This window comes from Elephas maximus, chromosome 8 (assembly GCF_024166365.1).
Source record: "Elephas maximus indicus isolate mEleMax1 chromosome 8, mEleMax1 primary haplotype, whole genome shotgun sequence".
In the NCBI taxonomy this organism is placed as follows: Eukaryota; Metazoa; Chordata; class Mammalia; order Proboscidea; family Elephantidae; genus Elephas; species Elephas maximus.
This window is the reverse complement of record NC_064826.1, coordinates 122,420,799-122,441,751: the sequence shown is the minus strand read 5'-3', so window position 1 is coordinate 122,441,751 and position 20,953 is coordinate 122,420,799. Positions and strand designations below refer to the sequence as shown.

The window sequence follows — 20,953 nt, the reverse complement described above, 5'->3', positions numbered from 1 at the left end:
CTGGAAGAGCAGGGGATGCAGGGACCAGGGCCGTGTTCTGTAAGGCGACCATCAGTTTTTAAAGGAAAAGAAGGGTTTCACAGGAAAATGAAATTGGGAAACATTGGATCAGATAAGCTGCTAAACTCCTGGAGTTCATATGACTCCCCAAGAGGAGAGGCTGAAAACAGTATTTCTTGGGGCCAGTGAGCTGGGGACTCTTTTTTTTCCCCTGTATCTTTGGTCCTGTGGTTCCTACTTGGGAAAAGGCTGCTCTAGGCCTCTTCAAAGCTAGCCCAATGGGAGGAGGGTAGCAGGGCTTCTACAGGGAAGAGAAGTGTGTATGTGGGGGGAGGGGACTGGGGGGCTTCCGAGCCTTCCCTGGAGCCCTCCCACCCAGAAACCTGAGACTTCGCTGCCCTGTCCAGCAAAAACAGAATGGGGAGGAGACCAGGGCATCCCAGGCTGTAAGGTGTTGGTGAGGTGAGGAGGAAGGCGGGTAGCTCTGACCTCTCTCTGGCCTCTGCACTTCCCACTGCTGCCTGCGCTGGCGTTCTGTCCCAGGGTGGGGGTGGGTCAGGGCTGTCATTATGCCCCGTTTGGCTGAAGCCCGTCCATCTCCCCTGAGGTGGTGGCACTAGCAACAGACTATTTCTAGAGTGGTCTCCGCTGCTCTTATCTAGATTCACAGCCCTCCCTCCCCGGAGTAGCTTCCTGTCCCCTAATGCCCCCAAGGCCTTTCTCTGGCAGCCCGCACAGAGGCTCCTGGAGATGGGGAAGCCTGCGAGCCTGCCATGGCTGCGAGGGTAGGGCTGACCTTCTGGCTTCTAACTCTCCCGCCTCGGTTCCAGGCCCCAGTCTTCTGCCTACAGCTCTGCGGTAGCTACCTCTCCAGCACCTGCTGCCCACACCAGCTATGGTGAGACCCTGGCTGGCACTGCGTCCAAGCCCCGGGTTGTGACCACAGCCAGCATCCGGCCTTCTGTCTATCAGCCAGGTGAGATGCCAGAACGAGACAGGGCAGTCTGGGCTGGGTATGGGTTCCAGGAGTTGGAAAACAAGGTGGCAGCTCCAAGGCCACATCCCCAGAAGGATGGTGGTCAGCAAGGTCCTGCTGGTGAGGCTTAGCCCTCCTTCCCAAACTGTGGGCCCAAATCCTGTGGAGCCCACGTCTGGCCTTGGGGAGACAGCCGGGGGAGCCAGCCAGGGATGGAGCCTCCTCACTCTAAGAAATTGTCAGGCTCAAGGTGAGGGAGGAGTGGGTTTACAGGAGAGAAGCTTGTTTCTCTGTGTGGGTCTAGGTTCTGGCTCAAGACAGGCAGCTATAATGAAAATTCCATGGGTTTTAGGAGCCCTGCTGGTGCACTGGTTAAGAGTTTGGCTGCTAACCAAAAGATCGGCAGTTCAAATCCACCAGCCGCTCCTTAGAAACCCCATTGGGCACTTCTGCTGTGTCCCATAGGGTCGCTATGAATCGGAATTGACTCAACAGCAGTGGGTTTGGTTTTTGTTTTTTTTTTCTTTGTGACAGCATCACAGTGTGATCCTGGGCAGGGTACTAGCCTTTCAGGTCTTTAGTTTCCTCAGCTAAAGCAGAGGATGCCAGGAGGCATGGAGACATGTGATGAGGCAGCCAAGCAGCTGGCATGGAGTCGCCAGGCAGACTTACTGGTTGTCCGTTCCAGTCTACACTCTCACTGTCCAGGCCACCTCCCAGGGACAAGAGCTCAGCCCCATGTGCCCCTCTTTCCTAGGCAAAGTTAGCTGTCCAGAGCTGGAGGGCAGCTCTCAGACTGGCCTGCACCCCACCTGCCCTGGTTGCGGCTGCTCAGCGAAACAAAGGGCTGTTTAGCAGGTTATTTTCCCAGGGAGCCAGGGTCAAGCCCAGGCTGAGGGAGTGTCCTGGTCTATAGCACATGTCCACAGAAGGGCTGCTGGCATCCAGGCCCTGATCACTGATACCAGCATCCCCTCCTTCCCACCAGACCCTGACTCTGAACTCCAGGAGAGCATCTGGGGTAGATTTGTCCGCTGTATCCCAGCACCCGACTCAGGTCTAGCACAGCGGAGATGCTCAACAAAGGCATGGGGCCTGAAAGAACAATGGGATGAGTGGGTGCCTGTGAGGTGGGGTGAATGGAGGGGAGAGGCTGTGTTCTGTGAGCTGCATGCCTTGTGACCAGAGATCACAGGGGTCCCCAGAGTGGTGCCCTTCCCAAGAAGAGGCGAGAGAAGATTTTTGTGTGGGGGCACATTTTACATTGGAAGCATTGTGCTTTCAACATACTTATTTTTACAACCATCTTGAATTTATGGAAAGCAATAATGATTTTCCATTTGCAGTAGTGATACACTTCTTTCCCTAAAAAAAAAAAACTATTTCCTATGTACCATTTTTACATGTGGTAAAACTGATAATGTGAGGGAGTTGGTGACTTGTTTGGGAAAGACTAGCTAGCTAATTCTACTGGAGCAGGATTCACTGTGTCATCATGCGAGAGAGTAAGAGTTTGCCAAGCAGCCATGGGGCAAAGCAACATACAAAGTCTAGACTCAAGGCATGTCGTGTTAAGGAACAGTGGGAGACACTGGAAATGAGACAGGAAGAGCTTGGCTTGGTGGGCTTGGACTTCCATGTGTAGGGTTGAGGAGCCCCATTAGCCTTGTGCTGGCAAAGCCCATGCTGACGGCAGTGCCGAGTGTGGGTACTAGCATCAGCTTTAAGCCTCAGACTCTCGTGCCATCTAAGGCAAAGTACGTCATGTCTCTGGGCCTGAGTTTAAAAAATTGGGTTGACACTATGTTTACCTCCTATTCTCGGGATTTAATGAAGCATCTAGCACAGTGTCAGGCACATGCAAAGTACTCTTCTCTGTCCCTCCAGAGGCAAGGAGGTATTGGACAGAATTTTCTGAGCTTAAAAACCTACAGGATTGGGTAGCATTTTGGAAGGGGCAGCAATGGCAAAAACTCTCAGGTGGAACTCTGGTTTTCGGTTTGCAAGCTGGCGGGCATGGCGTGCCCCTGCTGAGCTGAGGAACACAGGAGGTGGGGTGGAGAGGAGTTTGGATGGATGGGAAGCGGCGAGTGGGCGCATGGAGGGCTGTCCCTTCCTGGCTGGCCCTACTTGGCACCTTCCGGGGTGGGCCCGGAGCCCTAGGCAGCTCTCCCCGGCCGGCCCGCCAGGGGGCGGCACCGCTCCGGGGCTCACGTGGCCTGGCCCGGCCTGCGCACCTTGCCTAAGTCCATTAACTCCTTTCTCCCAGGCTGGGGCCTTAGCGGATAGGACGTGAAGGGAGAACGGAGGTTGCGCCCTCCGCTGCGTTCCCAGGCCAGCCAGACGTTAACTCATTTCTGCCTGGAGGGAAGGAGGCGGGCGGGCGCGCCGGAGACGGGCTTGCCTCCACCTCCCTCTTCCCCGGCTGGGTCGGGGGCGGCTGGCCCCAGGCCCCAGGCCCAGGGAGAAGCAAGGAATGCCGGCCTGAGCTTCCCCCCTTCCCTCCGCTCCTTCCCTGGGCTCCCCCGACCCGGGCCCGGAGAGCGAGGAGCCCGCGCGCGGCCTGGGAGCCGCCGGGGCCGGCCCCCGCTGCAGCTCCCTCCGAGGCCTCCCCAGTTCACAGCCAGAATCTTATCGCTGGCGCCGGGACCGGGCCGGCCGCTCCCCAGAACACCTGGGGCTCGGCAGGGTGCAGGCGGCGCGGCCCCGGGCTTCCCAGGGGCGGAGAAGGGGTGGCCACGTCGGCCCGCGGGCAGGGCGGGGGCCGCAACGCTGAGGAGAGCTCGGCCGACCTGGAACGAGTCAGGAACCACCTCGTTTAATTACACATTCCCGAGGCTGCCGTGTGCGATAGGAGCCTTTTGAACTTGCCAATTAGAGATGAAATATCACCTTCTAATTTAAGCGGGCTGAATTCCCGTCAAGCAGAAATAGCAACACCCCCGGGCTCCGAGGTGGGATATCACGCCTCTCTCCCGATAGGTCGAGGGTGGCGCGCCCGCCGCGCTTGAGAGCGCAGAGAGGAGGGGACCATGAAGCAACTGCTCGGTGCCCACCAGCCGCCCAGGAGTGGGGATGGGAGCTGCCGGGCCGCCTGGGAGGAAGGGAAGGCCTTTAGCCCTGGGTGGATATAGCCAAGCCTGGGTCCAGATTCGGGCCTGACTCCGACCTGCTGTGTGACCTTGGGGTTGTGGGGCCTTAGAGAAAGGAGAGGGGATGATCAGGGAGTCCAGACGGCCTTAGGGAGGAGGGTAAAGAATAGCAGCCAGGCAGAGGAAATTAAAAAAAAAAAACCAAACCCGTGCCATCGAGTTGATATCTGCTGGAGGGGGCAGGAAAGGTGGGCATGGGCCCGATTTGGAAGAGGCCTGCTAAATTAGTCTGTTTAGCAGCCTACTGAGTGGTTAACCAGGGCATCTGGAGTTTCAGTAAAGCCAGCTAGGCAGTTCATGAGCTGGATGATTTTGAAGTAGGCATTTAAACTCTCTGAGCCTCAATTCCTCATATATAAAATGGACATGGAAATATTATTAGCCCCATCTGGTTGCATCAAGTATTACATGAAACACCACACATAAAGGACTTGGCTAGCAGAGGGTAAGCAGCCTGTACATGGTGGCTATTGTCTGGTTACAAAAAACCAAACCAATTGCCATTGAGTTGATTCTGACTCATAGTGACCCTGTAGGACAGAGTAGAAGTGCCCCAGAGGGTTTTTCAAGGAGCATCTGGTGGATTTGAACTTCCAACCATTTGGTTAGCAGCCAGCCTTAGCCACCAGCATCTGGTCTGGTTAGGGCCCTGTAAAACCCATTGCCATCCAGAGGATTCCAACTCACAGTACCTCATAGGACGGAGTAGAACTGCCCCATAGGGTTTCCAAGGTTGTCAGTCTTTAAGGAAAGACTCCCACCTGGTGGTTGGTAGGTTCAAAAAAAAACCAAACCCGTTTGGCTAGCAGCTGAGCATTTTAACCACCGCACCACCAGGGCCCCTCTGGTTAGGGTTGCACACCCAATATAAATATATAGAAATAATTTTTTAAAACATGGAATGATGAAGGTGAAATTTATTTTAATAACATTTTGTTTAACCCAGTTAACAGCCAGTTAAATGATAGCATGAATATCATTTTCAACATATAATCAGTGTAAAATAATTGTTGAGATATTCTACATTGTTGTACTAAGTCTTTAAAATCCAGTGTGTATTTTACACTTTCAGCATTTCTCAATTAGGACTAGCTGCGTTTCAAGGGCTCAGCAGCCACATAGAGATACTGTATTGGACAGCATTATTCTTAATCCCTTTTAGCCAAGAAGCCCATTTTACAAAAGGAAATGAAATTTTCCACAGAATCCCCATATATTTTCAGAGAAGGATGAAAGTGCTCTCAAGTTCTGCCAGATCATTCCCCACACCCCCTGCCTGGTGGCAGCCCACATCACCCCTCCACCAGCATTTTGAGACCCTTTCTAGGCATTTGGGAGTTATGCAGGGTTGTCAGGGAGGGTGATAACACCAGGAATTTGGGCTTCACAAATCTGCAAATGCTTGCACTTGTGTCTCTTCAATAGGTCCCCACCACTTCCTGTGAGGTGGACAGGTTGCCCTGTGTTCACCTGCAATCCCAGGTTATCAGACTTCGAAGTATCACATCTCCCACCCCCACATCCCATAGTCTACTTGGAAAGGGCTCCCCTAGCTGACCACCAGGCCCTAAGATGAGCTGACACTTCCTTATGACCCTGAGACCCAAGTGTCACAACTCTTACCGTCCTCAGTAACATTTAGTAGCATTCACACTGTGGTACTAGGGATAAAGTACGAGGGTTCTTTATATTACTTTTATCGCTTAATCCTTGTAATAACCCTTTGAGGTACTAAGAATTATCACCACTTGTAGATGAAGCAACAGAGGCACAGAGATGTTAAGGACTGGCCCAGTGACACACAGCCAGATTGTAGATCTGGAAGCTGAGCCCAGAGCTTTCGATGGCTGTGCTCCATGCCAGAGTGTGGGGTCTGCTCTGTGTTGAGAGCCACTCCTCAATGACAGTGAGGAAAGGGTACACCCACAGTCACCAAGACTTTCAGAATTGTGTTCTTTCCAGAAGCAGCTTGGGGTGATAGAAAGAGTGTCTTTGTAGACTCACTCTGCCACTTCCTGGATCTGTCTGAGCCTCAGGGACCTCACCGGTAGAGGGGATAGTGCAAGGACTGTTCACAGAAACTCTGTGAAATTCCCATTCACAGTGCAGTCACTGGCCTGGCTTTGCTCAAGTTAATCTTCAAAAAGCATTACTGTTCTACCATATAGGCAAAGGGCAACACCAGGACCTTCAAAACAAGCCCTGGTTCTTGTCCAATAGATTCCTTTAGACAGAAAACCAGGAATGTGTTTCACCATTCTCAAGACTTTAAGAGTGTTGCATTTGTCCATTACTTTTGAAATAAAATGAAAAATTTGCTCCTGCTGCTGTTAATCTCCTTTTCCCTTCTGCAAAGCCACTTGACATCAGTGACAATTCCTGGAGGTGAAGAATTACAGGACATGAGGGTTTTATGGATTAGGGGCAAATGAAAATCCTAGTTAGGAGACGTCCTAGTGAGGACTAACCCAGCTAATCTGTTAGGTGCCTAATATGCCTTATGGAGAAGGGTCTTACCTTTGTATGCCAACAGAGGGCTGTGGAGGGTTTTACCCCTTTCACCCTTCAGTAGCTCAGGCCTGGTACCTACCACCCCAGCACAGGGTTTTCCGTGTTACCTAGCTCCGAAGGGCCAGTCATCCTGGGAGTAGAGGTACAGGGTTGGAGCACTAGACCACAGGCCACCCAAGGAGGCCCAGGGGAACCAGGTGGGAAAGAGAGAGACCAGAGGCTGGGACTAGGGCTGGGCCTCAGGCCTTGAGGAAGGCTGTCGTCTCTGGGCTAAGACCCATGCGCGCCCTACCTCACCACTCCTCAGTGTCAATTCTGCCCAGGCCAGACTTGGGAATGAGGAGGGCAGCTGCCCCAGCGCGTTTCCCAGGGTGGGAAAATGAGGGCTGTTTCCAAAGGAGCAGACCGTGAGCTGAGATGAGGCTTCTGGAACCTCCCTTACTGGAAGAGGAGGCCAGCTGGATGGTGTGTGCAAGATGTCGCTGGTCTGCATATGCAGGCTTCGCGGTGGGAGGCAGTCGGGCATTCAGAAGCCAGGAGTTTGGAGGGCAGCATGGGCAAGCAGCCGCGGTAGGCCTGCTGTGTCATTAGCCCCAAATGTTTTTCAGCTCTAGGTGAGCTGAAGGAGGGGGTTCCAAAAGTTGAGCAGCCCCACACTCTTCCTACCCTCTGACTTCCTTGGCAACCTTTAAACAGGCGCTGGGACACACTCCCAGTTTCCACCAAAGCGATGCGGGGAGCACAGGTCCCCCCAGCATCTCAATGTCTCCTTCAAGGCCCCTCCCACCCCAATCAAACCAAGATAGACTTTCGCCCCAGTTAAATGAATCCAAGCTGAAACCTAAAAACTCAGCAGCCAGTCACCTGCCTTGTCCCAAGGCTGGACTAGATCCAGGTTCAGCAAGGGCATGCCGAATGAGGCATTTCGGATGTCAAATTACTGGTTGGAGTGCAGCTGAAGGCGTCCTCCAGTCAAGGCTGTGCTGACCCCGACCCACCCTTTCCTGGCCCAGGGACCCCACTCTCACCCCTGACTCTGAGTCCCGCCCGGCACAGCTTCGGATAGCTTCAGATAGTTATAGCCGTAGCCCTGCCTGAGCCGCAGCCTCGCTCCCGAGGGCCCTGCTCAGATTGCCCTCTGACTTCCTTGGCTCCCTGCCAGGGGGGATTAACCAGTAAGCAGGGGCTTAATTGTCTTTAGTGCACGTGGGTGAAATTGTGCACTACAGATTAGTAAGTAAGCACAAGTAAACCCGTGCATACCTTGTTTATTGGGTAATCCATCCCTGTCCCCTGCTGTGGATTAAAACCTGGCATCAAGAAGTTCAGGAGTATGTCTCCCATAAGAATTAGAATTGTGCTGCTCTAATATCAAAGTCATCTTTACTGTTCTCTGGCTGAGGAGAAGGGAAGTTGAGGGGGAATGACGTCCTGACGCATTTTCCTTTGGGTGTCTTTGGCTTGCAGTGCCTGCGTCTACCTACAGCCCATCCCCAGGGGCAAATTACAGTCCAGCTCCCTACACCCCCTCCCCTGCTCCTGCCTACACTCCTTCATCTGCCCCCACCTATACACCCTCACCGGCACCAGCCTATACCCCCTCACCCGCCCCAAGCTATAGCCCTGCCACCTACAGTGGGGGCCCTGCGGAGCCTACCAGCCGCCCCCCCTGGGTGACAGACAGCTTCTCCCAGAAGTTTGCCCCTGGGATAAGTACCACATCACTCAGCAAGCAGCCCCTGCCCAGGGGGGGCCCATCCTACACTCCAGCAGGACCCCAGGTATCCCCCCTCGCCAGGGGCACCGTCCAGAGGGCCGAGCGCTTCCCAGCCAGCAGCCGGACTCCACTCTGCAGCCACTGCAACAGTATCATCCGGTATGTTCCCCCGTGCCCCTGGGCTGGGTGCCTGCCCACAGTCTGAGCTCTGTGGTGTGGGGGGCGAGCTGTAGGGTGAAAGCACCACGCAGGGCAGCCTCAGGTCCTCTGGATCGCCATCTGGTCTGACCCTCTCTGAGCTTTAGCTTCCACACCTGCGTGACATCCACCTCCCCAGGGAGTTGGGAGGATTCCATGAGGTACGTGGGTGAAGCTCCCAGAACAGTGCCTGGTGCCAGGAGCTCTCCCTTGGGCTAAGGTCAGGTTCTGGGAATCACCAGTCTTGTCAGTAGGTTTATTGGGCATGTTGCCAGCTGGCTGACCGTGCTGGTTTTGATGCAGCTTTCCTTTAGGGTTGCTTCTGCGTCTTCCCAGAGACAGGCCCGTGCTGCTTAGGGCTTTGGTGGCCATCCCACACCAAGATGAAAACAAGTCATTTCATGCTTAGAAGCCAGGATAATGGGTGGTGTTATTTGAATACAGTGTGTTTATATGTGTGTGTGGGGGGGGGTATACTTGTATATATGAAAAATACAGTTTTATATAAAAATAAAGTAAAATATACTCATTATAGAGTATTAGAAATTCTTAGTAGAAAATACAGTAATGTATGGTGGATTAAAACTGCAGACCTTTTGGTTAGCAGCCACGCTCTTAACCACTGCACCACCAGGGCTCTGTGTAGAAATTAGAATATAAAAAATTTTTCCTTGTAGTCCCACTGTTCTGACTACTGCTAACCCAAAACTAGATTACCCAGGTTTGTGTCCTGGGCCTATTGCCTACCACTTACTAGCCCTATGGGCTTGAACAATTTACTTGACCTCTCTGTGCCTCAGTTTCCTTATCTAAAAATGGGCATGATAATAGTACCTATTTCACAAGTGTGTCATGAGAATTAAGCAGGTTAACAAGTGCAAAGTCCTACTAATAGTCCTTGGTACAGACCGAGCACTTAATGCCTGGTCGCTACCGGCAGCAGCTTCACTGTTCTTAAAATTAGCGGCATCAACTGAATGGATCTGCCATGACACACTTCACCAGTCCCCTACCGGTGGATGTTTGAGTTGCTTCCAGATTCTCTTTACTGCAATAAGCGAACAACGAGTGCCTTTCTACGTGGCGCTTTATCTGAATTTTGTATTATTTCATTCGAAAAGTTATGAAAATCAGAATTACTGGGTCGAAAAATGAACTTTGTTGAGGTTCTTGAGACATCTGGCCCCAAGCTTTTGGGAGTGACTTAGTAGGTGCTGTTCTCTGCTTCCCCAGGGGCCCCTTTCTGGTAGCCATGGGCCGCTCCTGGCACCCAGAAGAGTTCAACTGTGCCTATTGCAAGACCTCCCTGGCGGACGTGTGCTTCGTGGAAGAGCAGAGCAGTGTCTACTGCGAGCGGTGTTACGAGCAGTTCTTTGCCCCACTGTGTGCCAAGTGCAACACCAAAATCATGGGGGTAAGTGGGCAGCATCCCTCTCCTCAGACCCTCTTCTTTTCCCCAGTCCTCACCACCTCCCCACAAGATTATAGAGCCAAGAAGTTGCTGCCAACGGGGAGAACGCAATTCCATTTCTATCCTAGAACAGAGTTGGTTTGCCGCCATTGAACTAGGGAGCAAGTGAACTTGAGGTGAGAGTGATTACGGGTGCCTGGCTCTACATCTTGAAGTGGTGATGGAGCTTCTGCAAAGCCAGCTATCACCTCATAGTCTGGCCTCACCACACCTGCAGGTGGCCTTGACGCTCAGATAAGAGGCAGTAGTTCCCTCCCAGGTTTCATCCAGGGTTAGGCATGACAGCTTGTATAAGCAGCATGTAGAACCTGGCGCCTGGCATGACTGGATGAGTAGGAACCCCCTCCTCACCTGCCCCAGGCCTTTCCTCCGTGGGTCCAAGGCCCGCTCCCTGGGCTTTCCTGGCCTGTTCCCCATGGGATGCTCTCGTGGTGGCCGAGGCTGGGTGGGCTGTCAAGGCCAGCTCCGTCTCTCCCAGGGCCTTTCTGTCCTGAAGTAAGGCTCTTCCCTGCAGGAGGTGATGCATGCCCTGAGACAGACCTGGCACACCACCTGCTTCGTCTGCGCTGCCTGCAAGAAGCCGTTTGGGAACAGCCTCTTCCACATGGAGGATGGGGAGCCCTATTGCGAGAAAGGTGGGGCCACTGCGACGACGAGGCAAGCAGTCTGGGGGCTGCAAGACGGGCGTGGGGACTCTTGCCTGTCTCCACTCACATTTGAGCAGCAGGGGCTCCATTTCTGGGAGATGGGACTTTTTTTTTTTTAACGGCAGAACGGTGCTAATGTTACACAAATGAATTTAGTGAGGACTCCTCCTGCCCACTGGGCTTCGACGTTCACAAGGCGGGGTCCCTAACTTACTTTTACACACTCAGGCTCTCTGCTCCCTTCCCTGCACCAAGTGTGTGGGCCAGAAGTTGGCACCTTATGGCCACTGTGGGAGCCCCTCAGATTATTCTCATTTGGAGACCACGAGGTCTGGTGCGCACAAACCTCAGCTCTGTACTTTGCCCTGGGTTCGAGACCTGGCCCTGCCCCGGGCCAGCTTAGAAACCATGAGTGAGTTACCGTACTGTGCTGAGCCTCACTTTCCTCATCTGTACAAAGGGAAAAATCATACCTGCCTTAGACAGTGGTGGTGAGGGTCAGACCAGAGGAGTTGTGTAAAGGAGCAGTGAATAAATGAGACAGCCTTCCCCTGCTTTGATGATATCTACCAGGCTGTTAGTTTCCTTCAGATTCCTGTAATCTCCCTGTCTGAATGCAAAATTATTCTGTAACCTAAAATGCTATATGTTATTTTAAAATTTGGAGTGAGTTATCCTAAATTCAGGAGACAAAGGCCTCTGTTAGAGAGCTGGGAGTACCAGCGAACTAGCCATTCACTCACTCACTCATTTATCCGTAGCCTGTCTCTTTTGAAAAGGGTTTGAGGCAGGTTCCAACAAAGGTAATATAGACACCAAGGTTAAAACAACAGAACTAGAGAATCAGCACCAAGTAGAAGAGGGAAAGGCAAACATGCTGATTATCAAAAATAATAGACTTGCAGCAACTGGGTGTGGTTGGGTAGCAAATGTGACTGCAAACTTCCTGGCAGCCGGTGCAAAAAAAACACAAAGTTTACTTTAAAATCAGAAAGGAGAAAGCATTCCAGTTCCTCAAGGGAAAAAACAAAACAAAACTTAAAAAAGTTATAAATGTACAATACTGTAAATTATAAAAGACACTTCTTGGGGTCTTCTATACTGGTGAATTCTCTTTCCAGCTCAGTCACTCTGTACCTCAGTTTCCATATCTGTAAGGGGGAGAAGATAACATCTGTTTTTCCCTCCTTCTGGGCACATGGTGATGGTTGGTAATTTATATACATGCTGTTTGTGGCTGCTGTTAGTTGTCAACTCAGGCGACCCTATGTGTGCAGAGTAAAACTGCCCCACAGGGTTTTTCAAGGCTGTGGCCTTTTCAGAAGCCGATCTCTAGGCATATATTCCAAAGCACATTTGGGTAGGTTCGAACAGCCAACGTTTTGGTTAGTAGTCAAGGGCTTAACCATTTGCAAGGACTCCTTAAGTGCTGTTAGGTCAATCAACTTAAAGCATTGTAACTTTGATAATTTGTAATAAGCCACAATTTGTGTCTGAGACTGGCAAAATGATAGATTTCTATTATCACCATTGCTCTTCTCCATAGCAACCCCCCAAAAAGATTTTCAGAAATGATATTTTGAGTAAGACGAGTCAGGAAGGGCACAGGTACTGCTTGAAGGATGACCTAGTGTTGAGAGAAGACAGTAAGGAAAAGAATTTAGCCTCAGACCCAGTTGTCCTTGAGACACCCGGACCTGAATCTGGATGGGCCGCACTTCCAGGCTGTGTGATCAGGGTGCTTACCCTTTCAGAGTCTCTGTTTCCTCATCTATATAACCTCCTTCAGAGGGCCGTTGTGGGGCTTGACTGAGATGCTGCATGCAAAGCTCTTGGCAAAGCACCTGCCTGTGGCCTTTGCTGTTGTCATGAGCTGCTGGGTAGTCAGCCCCCAACATATGGTGACCCCATGTGTTACTGCTCCTTAGGGTTTTCTCGGCAAATGGACAGTAAGTATGAGTAGTCCCTAAAATGGCTCCAGGAAGTCCATAGCTCTCCATGAAACTCAGTGTAAAAACCACTTAAGTAATGGGAGTCGTTGAAATATTTTAAACAAGGAAGTAACAAAAACCAAATTGTATTTTAGAAAGAGCATTTAACATGTTTGTTGAATGTAGTAAAGAATGATACTCTTATGAACAAGGTAAAAAAAGGAGGGCTGGGTGAACCAACAGTTAGGTAAAGTTAAACCTGGTGTGCTAACATGCCCTAGAATTGATAAAATATATCAGAATCAGCCTGGAGGGAGGTCCCCAATGTCTTACCATGGGTGCTGTCCTTGGCTCTGACCTTGTCACCAACTTAAGAAGACACAGGAGGCTTGTCAGAGCAGCAGACTGAGCCAGCCTTGGAGGACTGGTAGGATCTAGACTGAGAAAGCCTTCAGTGGGTTGCAAGGATGAGCGGACACTTGGGTGTATGATACCCCTCCCACGTGTGCCTGCATTTAAGCAGTTTCCAGGCCGAGTTGGGCATCACAGTCACCTCCCACAGTCACCTGGAGTTTTAAAGATTATAAGAAAAGATTATAGAGAAAATAAATTCCAGGCCTATCCCAGACCTACAGAAGCAGAATCGCCCACCCGGGTGATCCTGATATTTAGTTACGTTTAGGACTCAGCAGTGTTTCTTGAAGTGTAGTCCCAGATCGAGCAGCATCAGCATCACCTGGAAGCTTGTTAGAAATGCACCTTCTCAGGCCCTACCCTGGATCTGCTGAAATCAGATACTCCTGGAATTGGGCCCGGCAATCTGTGTTTCAACAAGCCCTCCAGGTGACTAATGTTTAAGAGCCGCTGCTCCAGAAAATAAATCACTAAGCCCTTTTCAACACAGAGCATCTGTGGTTTGATGCAGTAAAATCCACTCAATGCAAGAGCATTAATTCAAGTTGGCGCATGGGAGAGTTAGTCAAAGAAAATTTTAAAAACTTAATGGGAGAAATAGAGGAGCTCTGGAGGCACAGTGGTTGAAGTGCTCAGCTGCTAACCAAAAGGTCAGCGGTTCGAACCCGCCAGCCACTCCACAGGAGAAAGATGTGGCTGCCTGCTTCCGTAGTAAAGATTTACAGCCTTGGAAACCCTATGGGGCAGTTCTGCTCTGTCCCATGCTGCCACTATGAGTTGGAATTGACTCAGTGGCAATGGGTTTGGATATTTTTGGGTTTTTTGGTAATGGGAGAAATAAAGGAAGAAGTAAATAAATGAGGAGCTAGTTATGCTCCTGGTGAGAAAGGCCCATGCACAGACTTAGATCAATGCCAGTTATGGTCTTCCTGTATAGAGGGAATGGAGAACGCACCCGGCTTTTTTCTCTTAATGTACTGGGGTCAGACCTGTGCTACAAATTTTAAGACAAAGTGGCAATTCTCTAGATACACACAGAATCAAGGAAAACCCAACAGTAGACGAGACTAGACATTCTAAAAACAGATTGAAGCCATTCTAAGAGCTTAACCTGTGAAAAATAATAGGTTACACAATAGAACCCCCATGTGTCTGTCAGTTTCGTACTGTGGGGGCTTGCATGTTGCTGTGACACTGGAAGCTATGCCACTGGTATTCAGATACCGGCAGGGTCATCCATGGAGGACAGGTTTCAGCTGAGCTTCCAGACTAAGGCTAGGAAGAAGGACCCGGCAGTCTAGTTCTGAAAAGCATTAGCCAGTGAAAACCTTATGAGTAGGAGCGGAATATTGTCTGTTATAGTGCTGGAAGGTGAGCGCCCCCCCAGGTTGGAAGGCACTGAAAAGATGACTGGGGAAGAGCTGCCTCCTCAAAGTAGAGTCGACCTTAATGACGTGGACACAGTGGCTGTGACAATGAGTTCAAGCATAATGATTGTAAGATGGCTCAGGACCGGGCAGTGTTTCGTTCTGTTGTGTGTAGGGTCGCTGTGAGTCGGAACTGACTCGATGGCACCTAACAACAACGTTAACAACATGCAGTAGAGGGAACCACTATTTAATAAGGTTGTTGAACAAGTTCTTCATTTGTCCATCTCTCATTTCATTTTTCGATCTACCGTTTACCCACCAAATTTGTGTTGAGCATGTATTCTGTGCTAGTCTCTGTGAGAGGTGCTGAGGGTAGAGATGAGGATGACAGAAGCCTGCGAAACCTCCAGCAAAGCCACCCTGGTGTGATATGCTGACACAGAAATGGGCAGTCGAGATGTTGGGTGAATGAATGGGGAGAGTGGGAAGCCCAGGGGGAGCCGTCAGGAAGTCCATCTCATTTCTTTTGGTGGAGGCTGGGAGGTGAGAACTTTGCAGAAAGAAGGCCTGGCCCAAAGGATTGCTAAGATTCAAGTAGAGGCAGCTGGAAGGGCTCTCCAAGCCCAGGGCCTGGTTTATACAGAGGTGTGCAGCTGTATGAGAGAGTCCAGGGCAACTGGGGAGCTGAGAGCAATGGAAGCTGAGTCAGAAGTGGGGTGTGTGTCTTGCCCTCACGGGGAGAAGGGTTAGCCCATAGCCATGCCGCTCACTCACACTCAGAAGTTCCTACAGAGCAGAGTGAACCATAAACCTGCCGCAACTTCCTAAAGGAAGCAGAACAATGTTTTCTTAACTCTGACAAGACAATATATTTCCACCTATTTGAAGACATTAAGTATACTGTCAGAGACAAGATTGATGGCCTGGGGTATATAAGAGCATTTGCATGATAAACTATAATTACATACAAAAGGAAAAAACGTCTGCACATAGGTATCACTGGTTAAAGTGCAACTGCAGATAGATAAGGGACTGGAGGAAGCCTGAAGTCCTGGAGCAGGATGGACTTGGGAGTTCATCAGACCTGGTTCTGCCTCTTACTTCTGGATGGAACCTCTCCAGCCAGTTTCCTCATTTTCAAAAGGGGAAAAATGCCTATTCACGGAGCTGCTCTGAGGATTAAACCAGAAAATACAGAAAAAGCAGTGATACTGGATTGGTACATAGTAGGCACTCAGACAGATCATGGTCCCCTTCCCTCTTTTCATCACGTATAATGACACTCAAAATAAGAGCAGTGTTTTTGAGCCTGCTAAGTACTTCGTACATTATCTCACTTAATCCTTACAGCAACCCCAGGAGTTAGGTACTATAACCATTCCCATTATATAGATGAGAAAATTGACGCACTGCGAAGTTTGGCAACATATCCAAGGTTTGGACGGTTCCTCAGTAGAGCTGGGATTTGAGCCCAGTTCTTTCTTTCTTCAGAGCCCTAATTTATAACCACCCTGGCAGGCACACTGCTTCTCAGCACACGGTCTAGACGTGAAGCAGTCATACTACCCACGAGGAGATTCAAACAAGAAATCGCTATGAAAAGAAGCCAACTATGGCAGAGTTGTGAGGAGACAAGCACCGTTGTGGCGGGGGGGAGGAGGAGTCTTCGTAAAGGGGAGCAGCTCTTAGAAAGAAATCTGGAAGAGTGCTACAGTAAGTGTGGTGGAGCTGCTGCCCTGTGACTGAGAGAGGACAGTCCCGTGGGGAGGAGCACAGGCCCTGGCCCCTAAGGCAGGTCCTTCACCTTGGATAGCCTCAGTTTCCTCATCTGCCAGAAAACAAAACTGAAGATGATAGTTGATATTGGAGGTAATTTCGTGAAGTTTATTCACTGATTTACTGATCAACTGATGGATCCATTCAGTCATTTATTCTGTACATCTGTGTTGGGTACTGACCGTGTGCAAGGCATTGTGCCAGGAGTATAAAGAAAAACTAAGACATGGTCCTTGATATTGAGTTGGTAAATAATGCCATCTGTGGGAAAATGATTGGTAAACTGTAAAGTATTATGTAAGTACTGTTGCATATTATTGCCTCCATGGTGGGGCGGTACAGTGCATGTCCCAGGAAAGCAGCTCAGGTATTGCTCATAGTTGTGAAAATTTAGTATCGACACAGATGCCCAGTGACAGGAGAATGGCCAAGCAAGGAGTATTCTGTAACTCTGAGAAATGTTAGGGCCCTCTTTCTTCCAGAAGAAGCATAGCTGTTTCGAAATGCATCTGGGCTATAAGAGGTGGCAGAGGCAGCAGAGAAAAGTCACCCTGCAGAAAGTTAATGACAATTCCAGAGTGTTTGTAAACCAGACCAGCACAAAGTGGTGACTAATCCCGAGTCTGCACAACGTCAGTGCCAACTGGTGGAAAAAGAAAAATTCCATTATTCAACAGAGTATTTTGTCTGCAAGATGACACAGCACCAATTTGATTTGGGGGGTTGTTGTGGCATTAAGGAGATGAAGCTGGGATGCTTCCTCCGCCTGCCTGGATGGTTGGTCCTCACTCTTCCTTTTATTTCAGACTACGTCAATCTATTCAGCACCAAGTGTCACGGCTGTGATTTCCCTGTGGAGGCTGGTGACAAGTTTATTGAAGCCCTTGGACATACCTGGCATGACACTTGCTTCATTTGCGCAGTATGTGTTCGAGCCTGGGATTTTGACTCTCCTGAGAATGGGGCAGCAGGGACCAAGTGGGGGCCAGAGGACCAACCCTCCACATCCCTCTCAACTCTGGCAGTCTGATACCCTGATATATTTTCTTTACTAATTTTTTAAATTTACTTTCGTTGTTGAAGATATGCACAGCAAAAAATACACCAATTCAACTTTCTACATGTATAACTCAATGACACGGATTACGGTCTTTGAGTTGTGTAACCATTCTCATCCCCTTTTTCTGAGTTGTTCTTCCCTCGTTAACATAAATTCACTACTCCCTTAGGTACCTATCTCATCTTTCCAGTTGCTGTTGTGGGTTTGATCCCATATGGATAGATCTTAAAAGAATATAATACTCAAGGCAGACATTTTTTACTGGTATTAAGAAGACTTCAGGGGATATTTTTGGTTTGAGGTTTAAAGATTATCTTAAGGCAGTAGTGTCAGGGGTTCATGCAGCCTCATGGCTCCAGAAAATCTGGATTCCATGAGCATTTGAAATTCTGTTCTACTTTTTTCCCCTTTTGATCAGGATTCTTCTATGGAATCTCTGATCACCATGTTTAGTAATGGCAGCGGGGAATCATCTTCTGGTCTCATGACCAAGGAGGCAGTTGTTCACGGAGGTGGTTAGCCACACATTCCATATTCTCCTCCTGTTCCTAACTCTCCTTCTTCCTCCATTACTCCAAGCAAATGGAGACCAACTGTTGTGCCTTGAATGGCCGCTTGTAAGGTTGTAAGACCCCAGGCACTGCGGAACGAACTAGGAGGTGGAACAGAAGCACTGAACACGTAATTAGGCCACTTAACTGGGATGTCCCACGAAACTATGACCCTAAACCTCCAAACCAAGGAACCAGATCCCATGAGGTGTTTGTGCATAAGCAGCCTCAGCAGCTGCTCTTTTTTTTTTGGTCATTGTTGTATACTCTGATTTTTTTAAAAACTAGTAAATATCATGAGGCCTTGTTTGTATCACAGTAGGACAAAATTTACTGGTAGTAATTATTTATAAACCCATGAGGCTTTGTTACTCTCAGTTTCATTAAGGACAATAGAGTGTCCCGGGATCCAGCAAACCAGCAGTCGTCTCAGCAGCGATGGTCTCAACAGGCAGGAGCAGTGAAAGATGCTTGGATTTAAAAGAGGGGCGGTTGTTAAATGTTGGCTTCATATATGATAAAGTGATTTGAGGGTTTCCCCCAAATTTTCACCATGAAAACAATATTGGAGTCTATCGACTGATCCTATGAAAAGCCGAGGTAAGGTTCCTCTTGCTAAAACCTTTAGAAAGCAAGACCAGGCATCCTTTCATTTTCCTAAGTGGCCCTGTTTCCTGATACACAGCTGCTAGGAGATAAGCTTTAGATTAATGATTAACCTCATGCAACTTACTTCTGCTGAAGAGCCAAGTCATTTTTAGCATAAGATTGACGTTTTCCTTCCGAGGGCTTTGGGTGGGGGAGGGGACATAATTGTGAGCTTACTGACATGTAGATTCCACATTAGAGGTAGGCAGTGGTCATCCCTGATCAAGCCCTATAACGGGAGGTGCTGCCAGTAAATCCTGGGAATGTCGGAAATACTCTGGTGGTTTTAAACTCGAGTAATTGTCGATAGACTTGTGACTTAAGACAACCCTAAGGCTTAAAGTTTAACACACTTCAGGTTCCACATTTCACGTGAGGGCGTGCTTGTGGCCTGCACCGTATTCACCGGGTTTGATCGATTCTCTAGTTGCCTTTAAGGGCCTCCCCTCCAAAGAGGGTCAACTGTCTAAATATACTTGCTCTGGGGTTGTCCCCTGCAGAACCTTAGGTCAGAGAGGCACAGCACAGGGCCTCTGAGCCTTACATTTAAGCCATGGCTTATGGGACCCTGAGGCATTGCCTGCAAACCTGCTTACCAGAAGGACCCCAGAGATGTGGGAGAGGTGCAGGGAAGACAGTGGCACAGGTCAACTGCTCTCTGAGGGCAGGCTGATGAGAGGTCTGTATCCCATGGAGAGGGGACCACGGCCAGGATGAGCATGGGTCTGCTTCCTCCAGCCTGCTGTATTTAGGTGAGAGTCACTGTAGCACGAGTCCTAGAGAAAGACCAGAAGAAGCAGTAAATGTTGAGATGGTTCAGGCTCACATTACAAATAAGTTCCAGAGAATTAAGTCCAGTCAGGCATTAGAGATCCAAAGGAGCTGGCCAGCACCTGCCTTTGAAGGATTGGAGAATCAACATGGAGAAGCATTGGGTCTTCTCCCAAGCTGCTCTGTGCATGCTCACAGCCCTGTTACGGTATACCAAAGTGTAACGTGGTTTTAATCTTCAAAAAGCAGTCTTTTGTTTGGAAGACTTTGAGGGATTGTCTTCTTTCTGTCACTTTATATTCTCACATCACTGTTAATGAGCATTATTATCCTATAATAAATTTAAAAAATAGAAAGGAGAATCAGGACTAGCTCTCCCAGCTGATACACTCTTTAACCATCATTTCTTTCTCTGGATAGCAAATACTTTAGATAATTCGATTTACCAAATATTCCTTGAGTTTGGGGAATACAAGCGTATCCCAGAACAAGTCTCTGCCTTCAAGGAATTTACAGGCTTAATAGGAAAACAAAGCTAACATACACAAGCAATTAAAGAACAGAACAAGACAATAACCTTGAAGTCCAAAGCTTATAAAATGAAGACTGGGAGGCTGAAAAGGGTAGTGAGGGTCAGGTTGGGGGTTAAGCTCCTGTGTGGCTTTGGTACTTGGGTTGCAATGAAAAGAATTTCAGTCCTACCTCAGTGAAGGAAAGATGTCTTTCCAGCCCCTCTTCTCCTCTAAGTCTAATTGGTTTCTAGTCTTTCCTCACTGGTGTGGGTATCAGGAAGGGTGGGCAGTGGTGTAAATTTGAGATAGTCTTAGAGGCCTATTTTATTGCCTTGTCCTCTGCTGGGACTGTGGTCAGCACTGTCTGTGGCCACCACTTCCCCATAGCCAGGTCCTGATGCCGCCTGACCACAGAGCCTGGGGGTCGGGTCACCCCTGCTGTGCCTCTGTACTGAGTAACCAAAGGCCTCCTCTGCCACGAAGCCACCTTGCCTGCCGTCTGCAATCTCCTGACCCAAGACACTGAACAAAACCTCCCTATTCAGACCCCTGCCCTCAGCCCCATCTTACCAGTGAGCCACCTCTGAGGCTGTGTACCTTCTTCACTCCTCAGTCTTCAGTCCCCTGACACTCTCCCCAGCCTGCCTCACCCTGAAGTTCTCACAGGCAACCAGCACAGCCCCCGACCAGGCAGGGTCTCCCTGCCAGAGCCCCAGATGTTCACAGGCAGCTCCTTGCCTGCTCACTCCAGAGCTGCCTTTCTCTTTCCCCTGAAACCTGCTGTCACTAGTTAGCTCTTAGGTGTTGCCGTCTTGAACTTGTCTCCAGAATTTGATGCCAACACCAGCACCTTGAAGCTAGTACCAAGTCTGGTTACACTCAGCATCACTGCATCCACCTGGAAGTTTTCAGGGACTTTTTCAGGTCGTTGGCTTCCAGGGCCCACTGGCAGCCCTGTATGATTGCATTTGTATAACCTCCCAGCTGGGCCATCAGGGCCTTGGACATGGGGCCACCATGATGTCCCTTTCCTTCTGACCTGTCTTGGAATGGACATGTGCTCACTGACCAGGCTCAGTGCAGATGGGTGATTTCCCAATCCCCATGCCTACCTGAATATGGGAACTCAACTTGCACTTCTTCTGATGCCAGTGTCCTGGATGCAGCCTCCAGTTCTGTCTCACCAGTAGCACTCCTCAGTGCCCTCTCCGAGGCTGAGGCTGTGCCAACCAGTGTGACTTCCCAACA

General features: G+C 49.7%; 2 protein-coding genes across 7 annotated transcripts in view; one reads left to right on the top strand and one right to left on the bottom strand.

The window, feature by feature from the left end:
• Positions 1 to 20,953, top strand: part of LDB3 (LIM domain binding 3) — a 67,728-nt gene that overhangs the window by 41,160 nt on the left and 5,615 nt on the right. The window contains exons 10-14 of the mRNA XM_049894349.1: positions 831 to 976; positions 8,107 to 8,515; positions 9,788 to 9,968; positions 10,540 to 10,660; positions 16,970 to 17,085. Coding sequence (XP_049750306.1) covers positions 831 to 976; positions 8,107 to 8,515; positions 9,788 to 9,968; positions 10,540 to 10,660; positions 16,970 to 17,085 — 973 coding nt within the window. The remainder of the gene's footprint in view (positions 1 to 830; positions 977 to 8,106; positions 8,516 to 9,787; positions 9,969 to 10,539; positions 10,661 to 16,969; positions 17,086 to 20,953) is intronic.
• Positions 10,654 to 20,953, bottom strand: part of LOC126082035 (putative uncharacterized protein C1orf229) — a 59,953-nt gene continuing 49,653 nt past the window's right edge. For 2 of the 6 annotated variants that reach the window (XM_049894382.1, XM_049894378.1), the window contains exon 2: positions 17,179 to 19,198. The gene's annotated coding sequence lies outside the window, so the exon portion shown is untranslated. Of the gene's footprint in view, positions 15,560 to 17,178; positions 19,199 to 20,953 lie in introns of those variants that run through there. The other 4 variants (XM_049894379.1, XM_049894380.1, XM_049894381.1 and 1 more) reach the window with 4 other exon arrangements.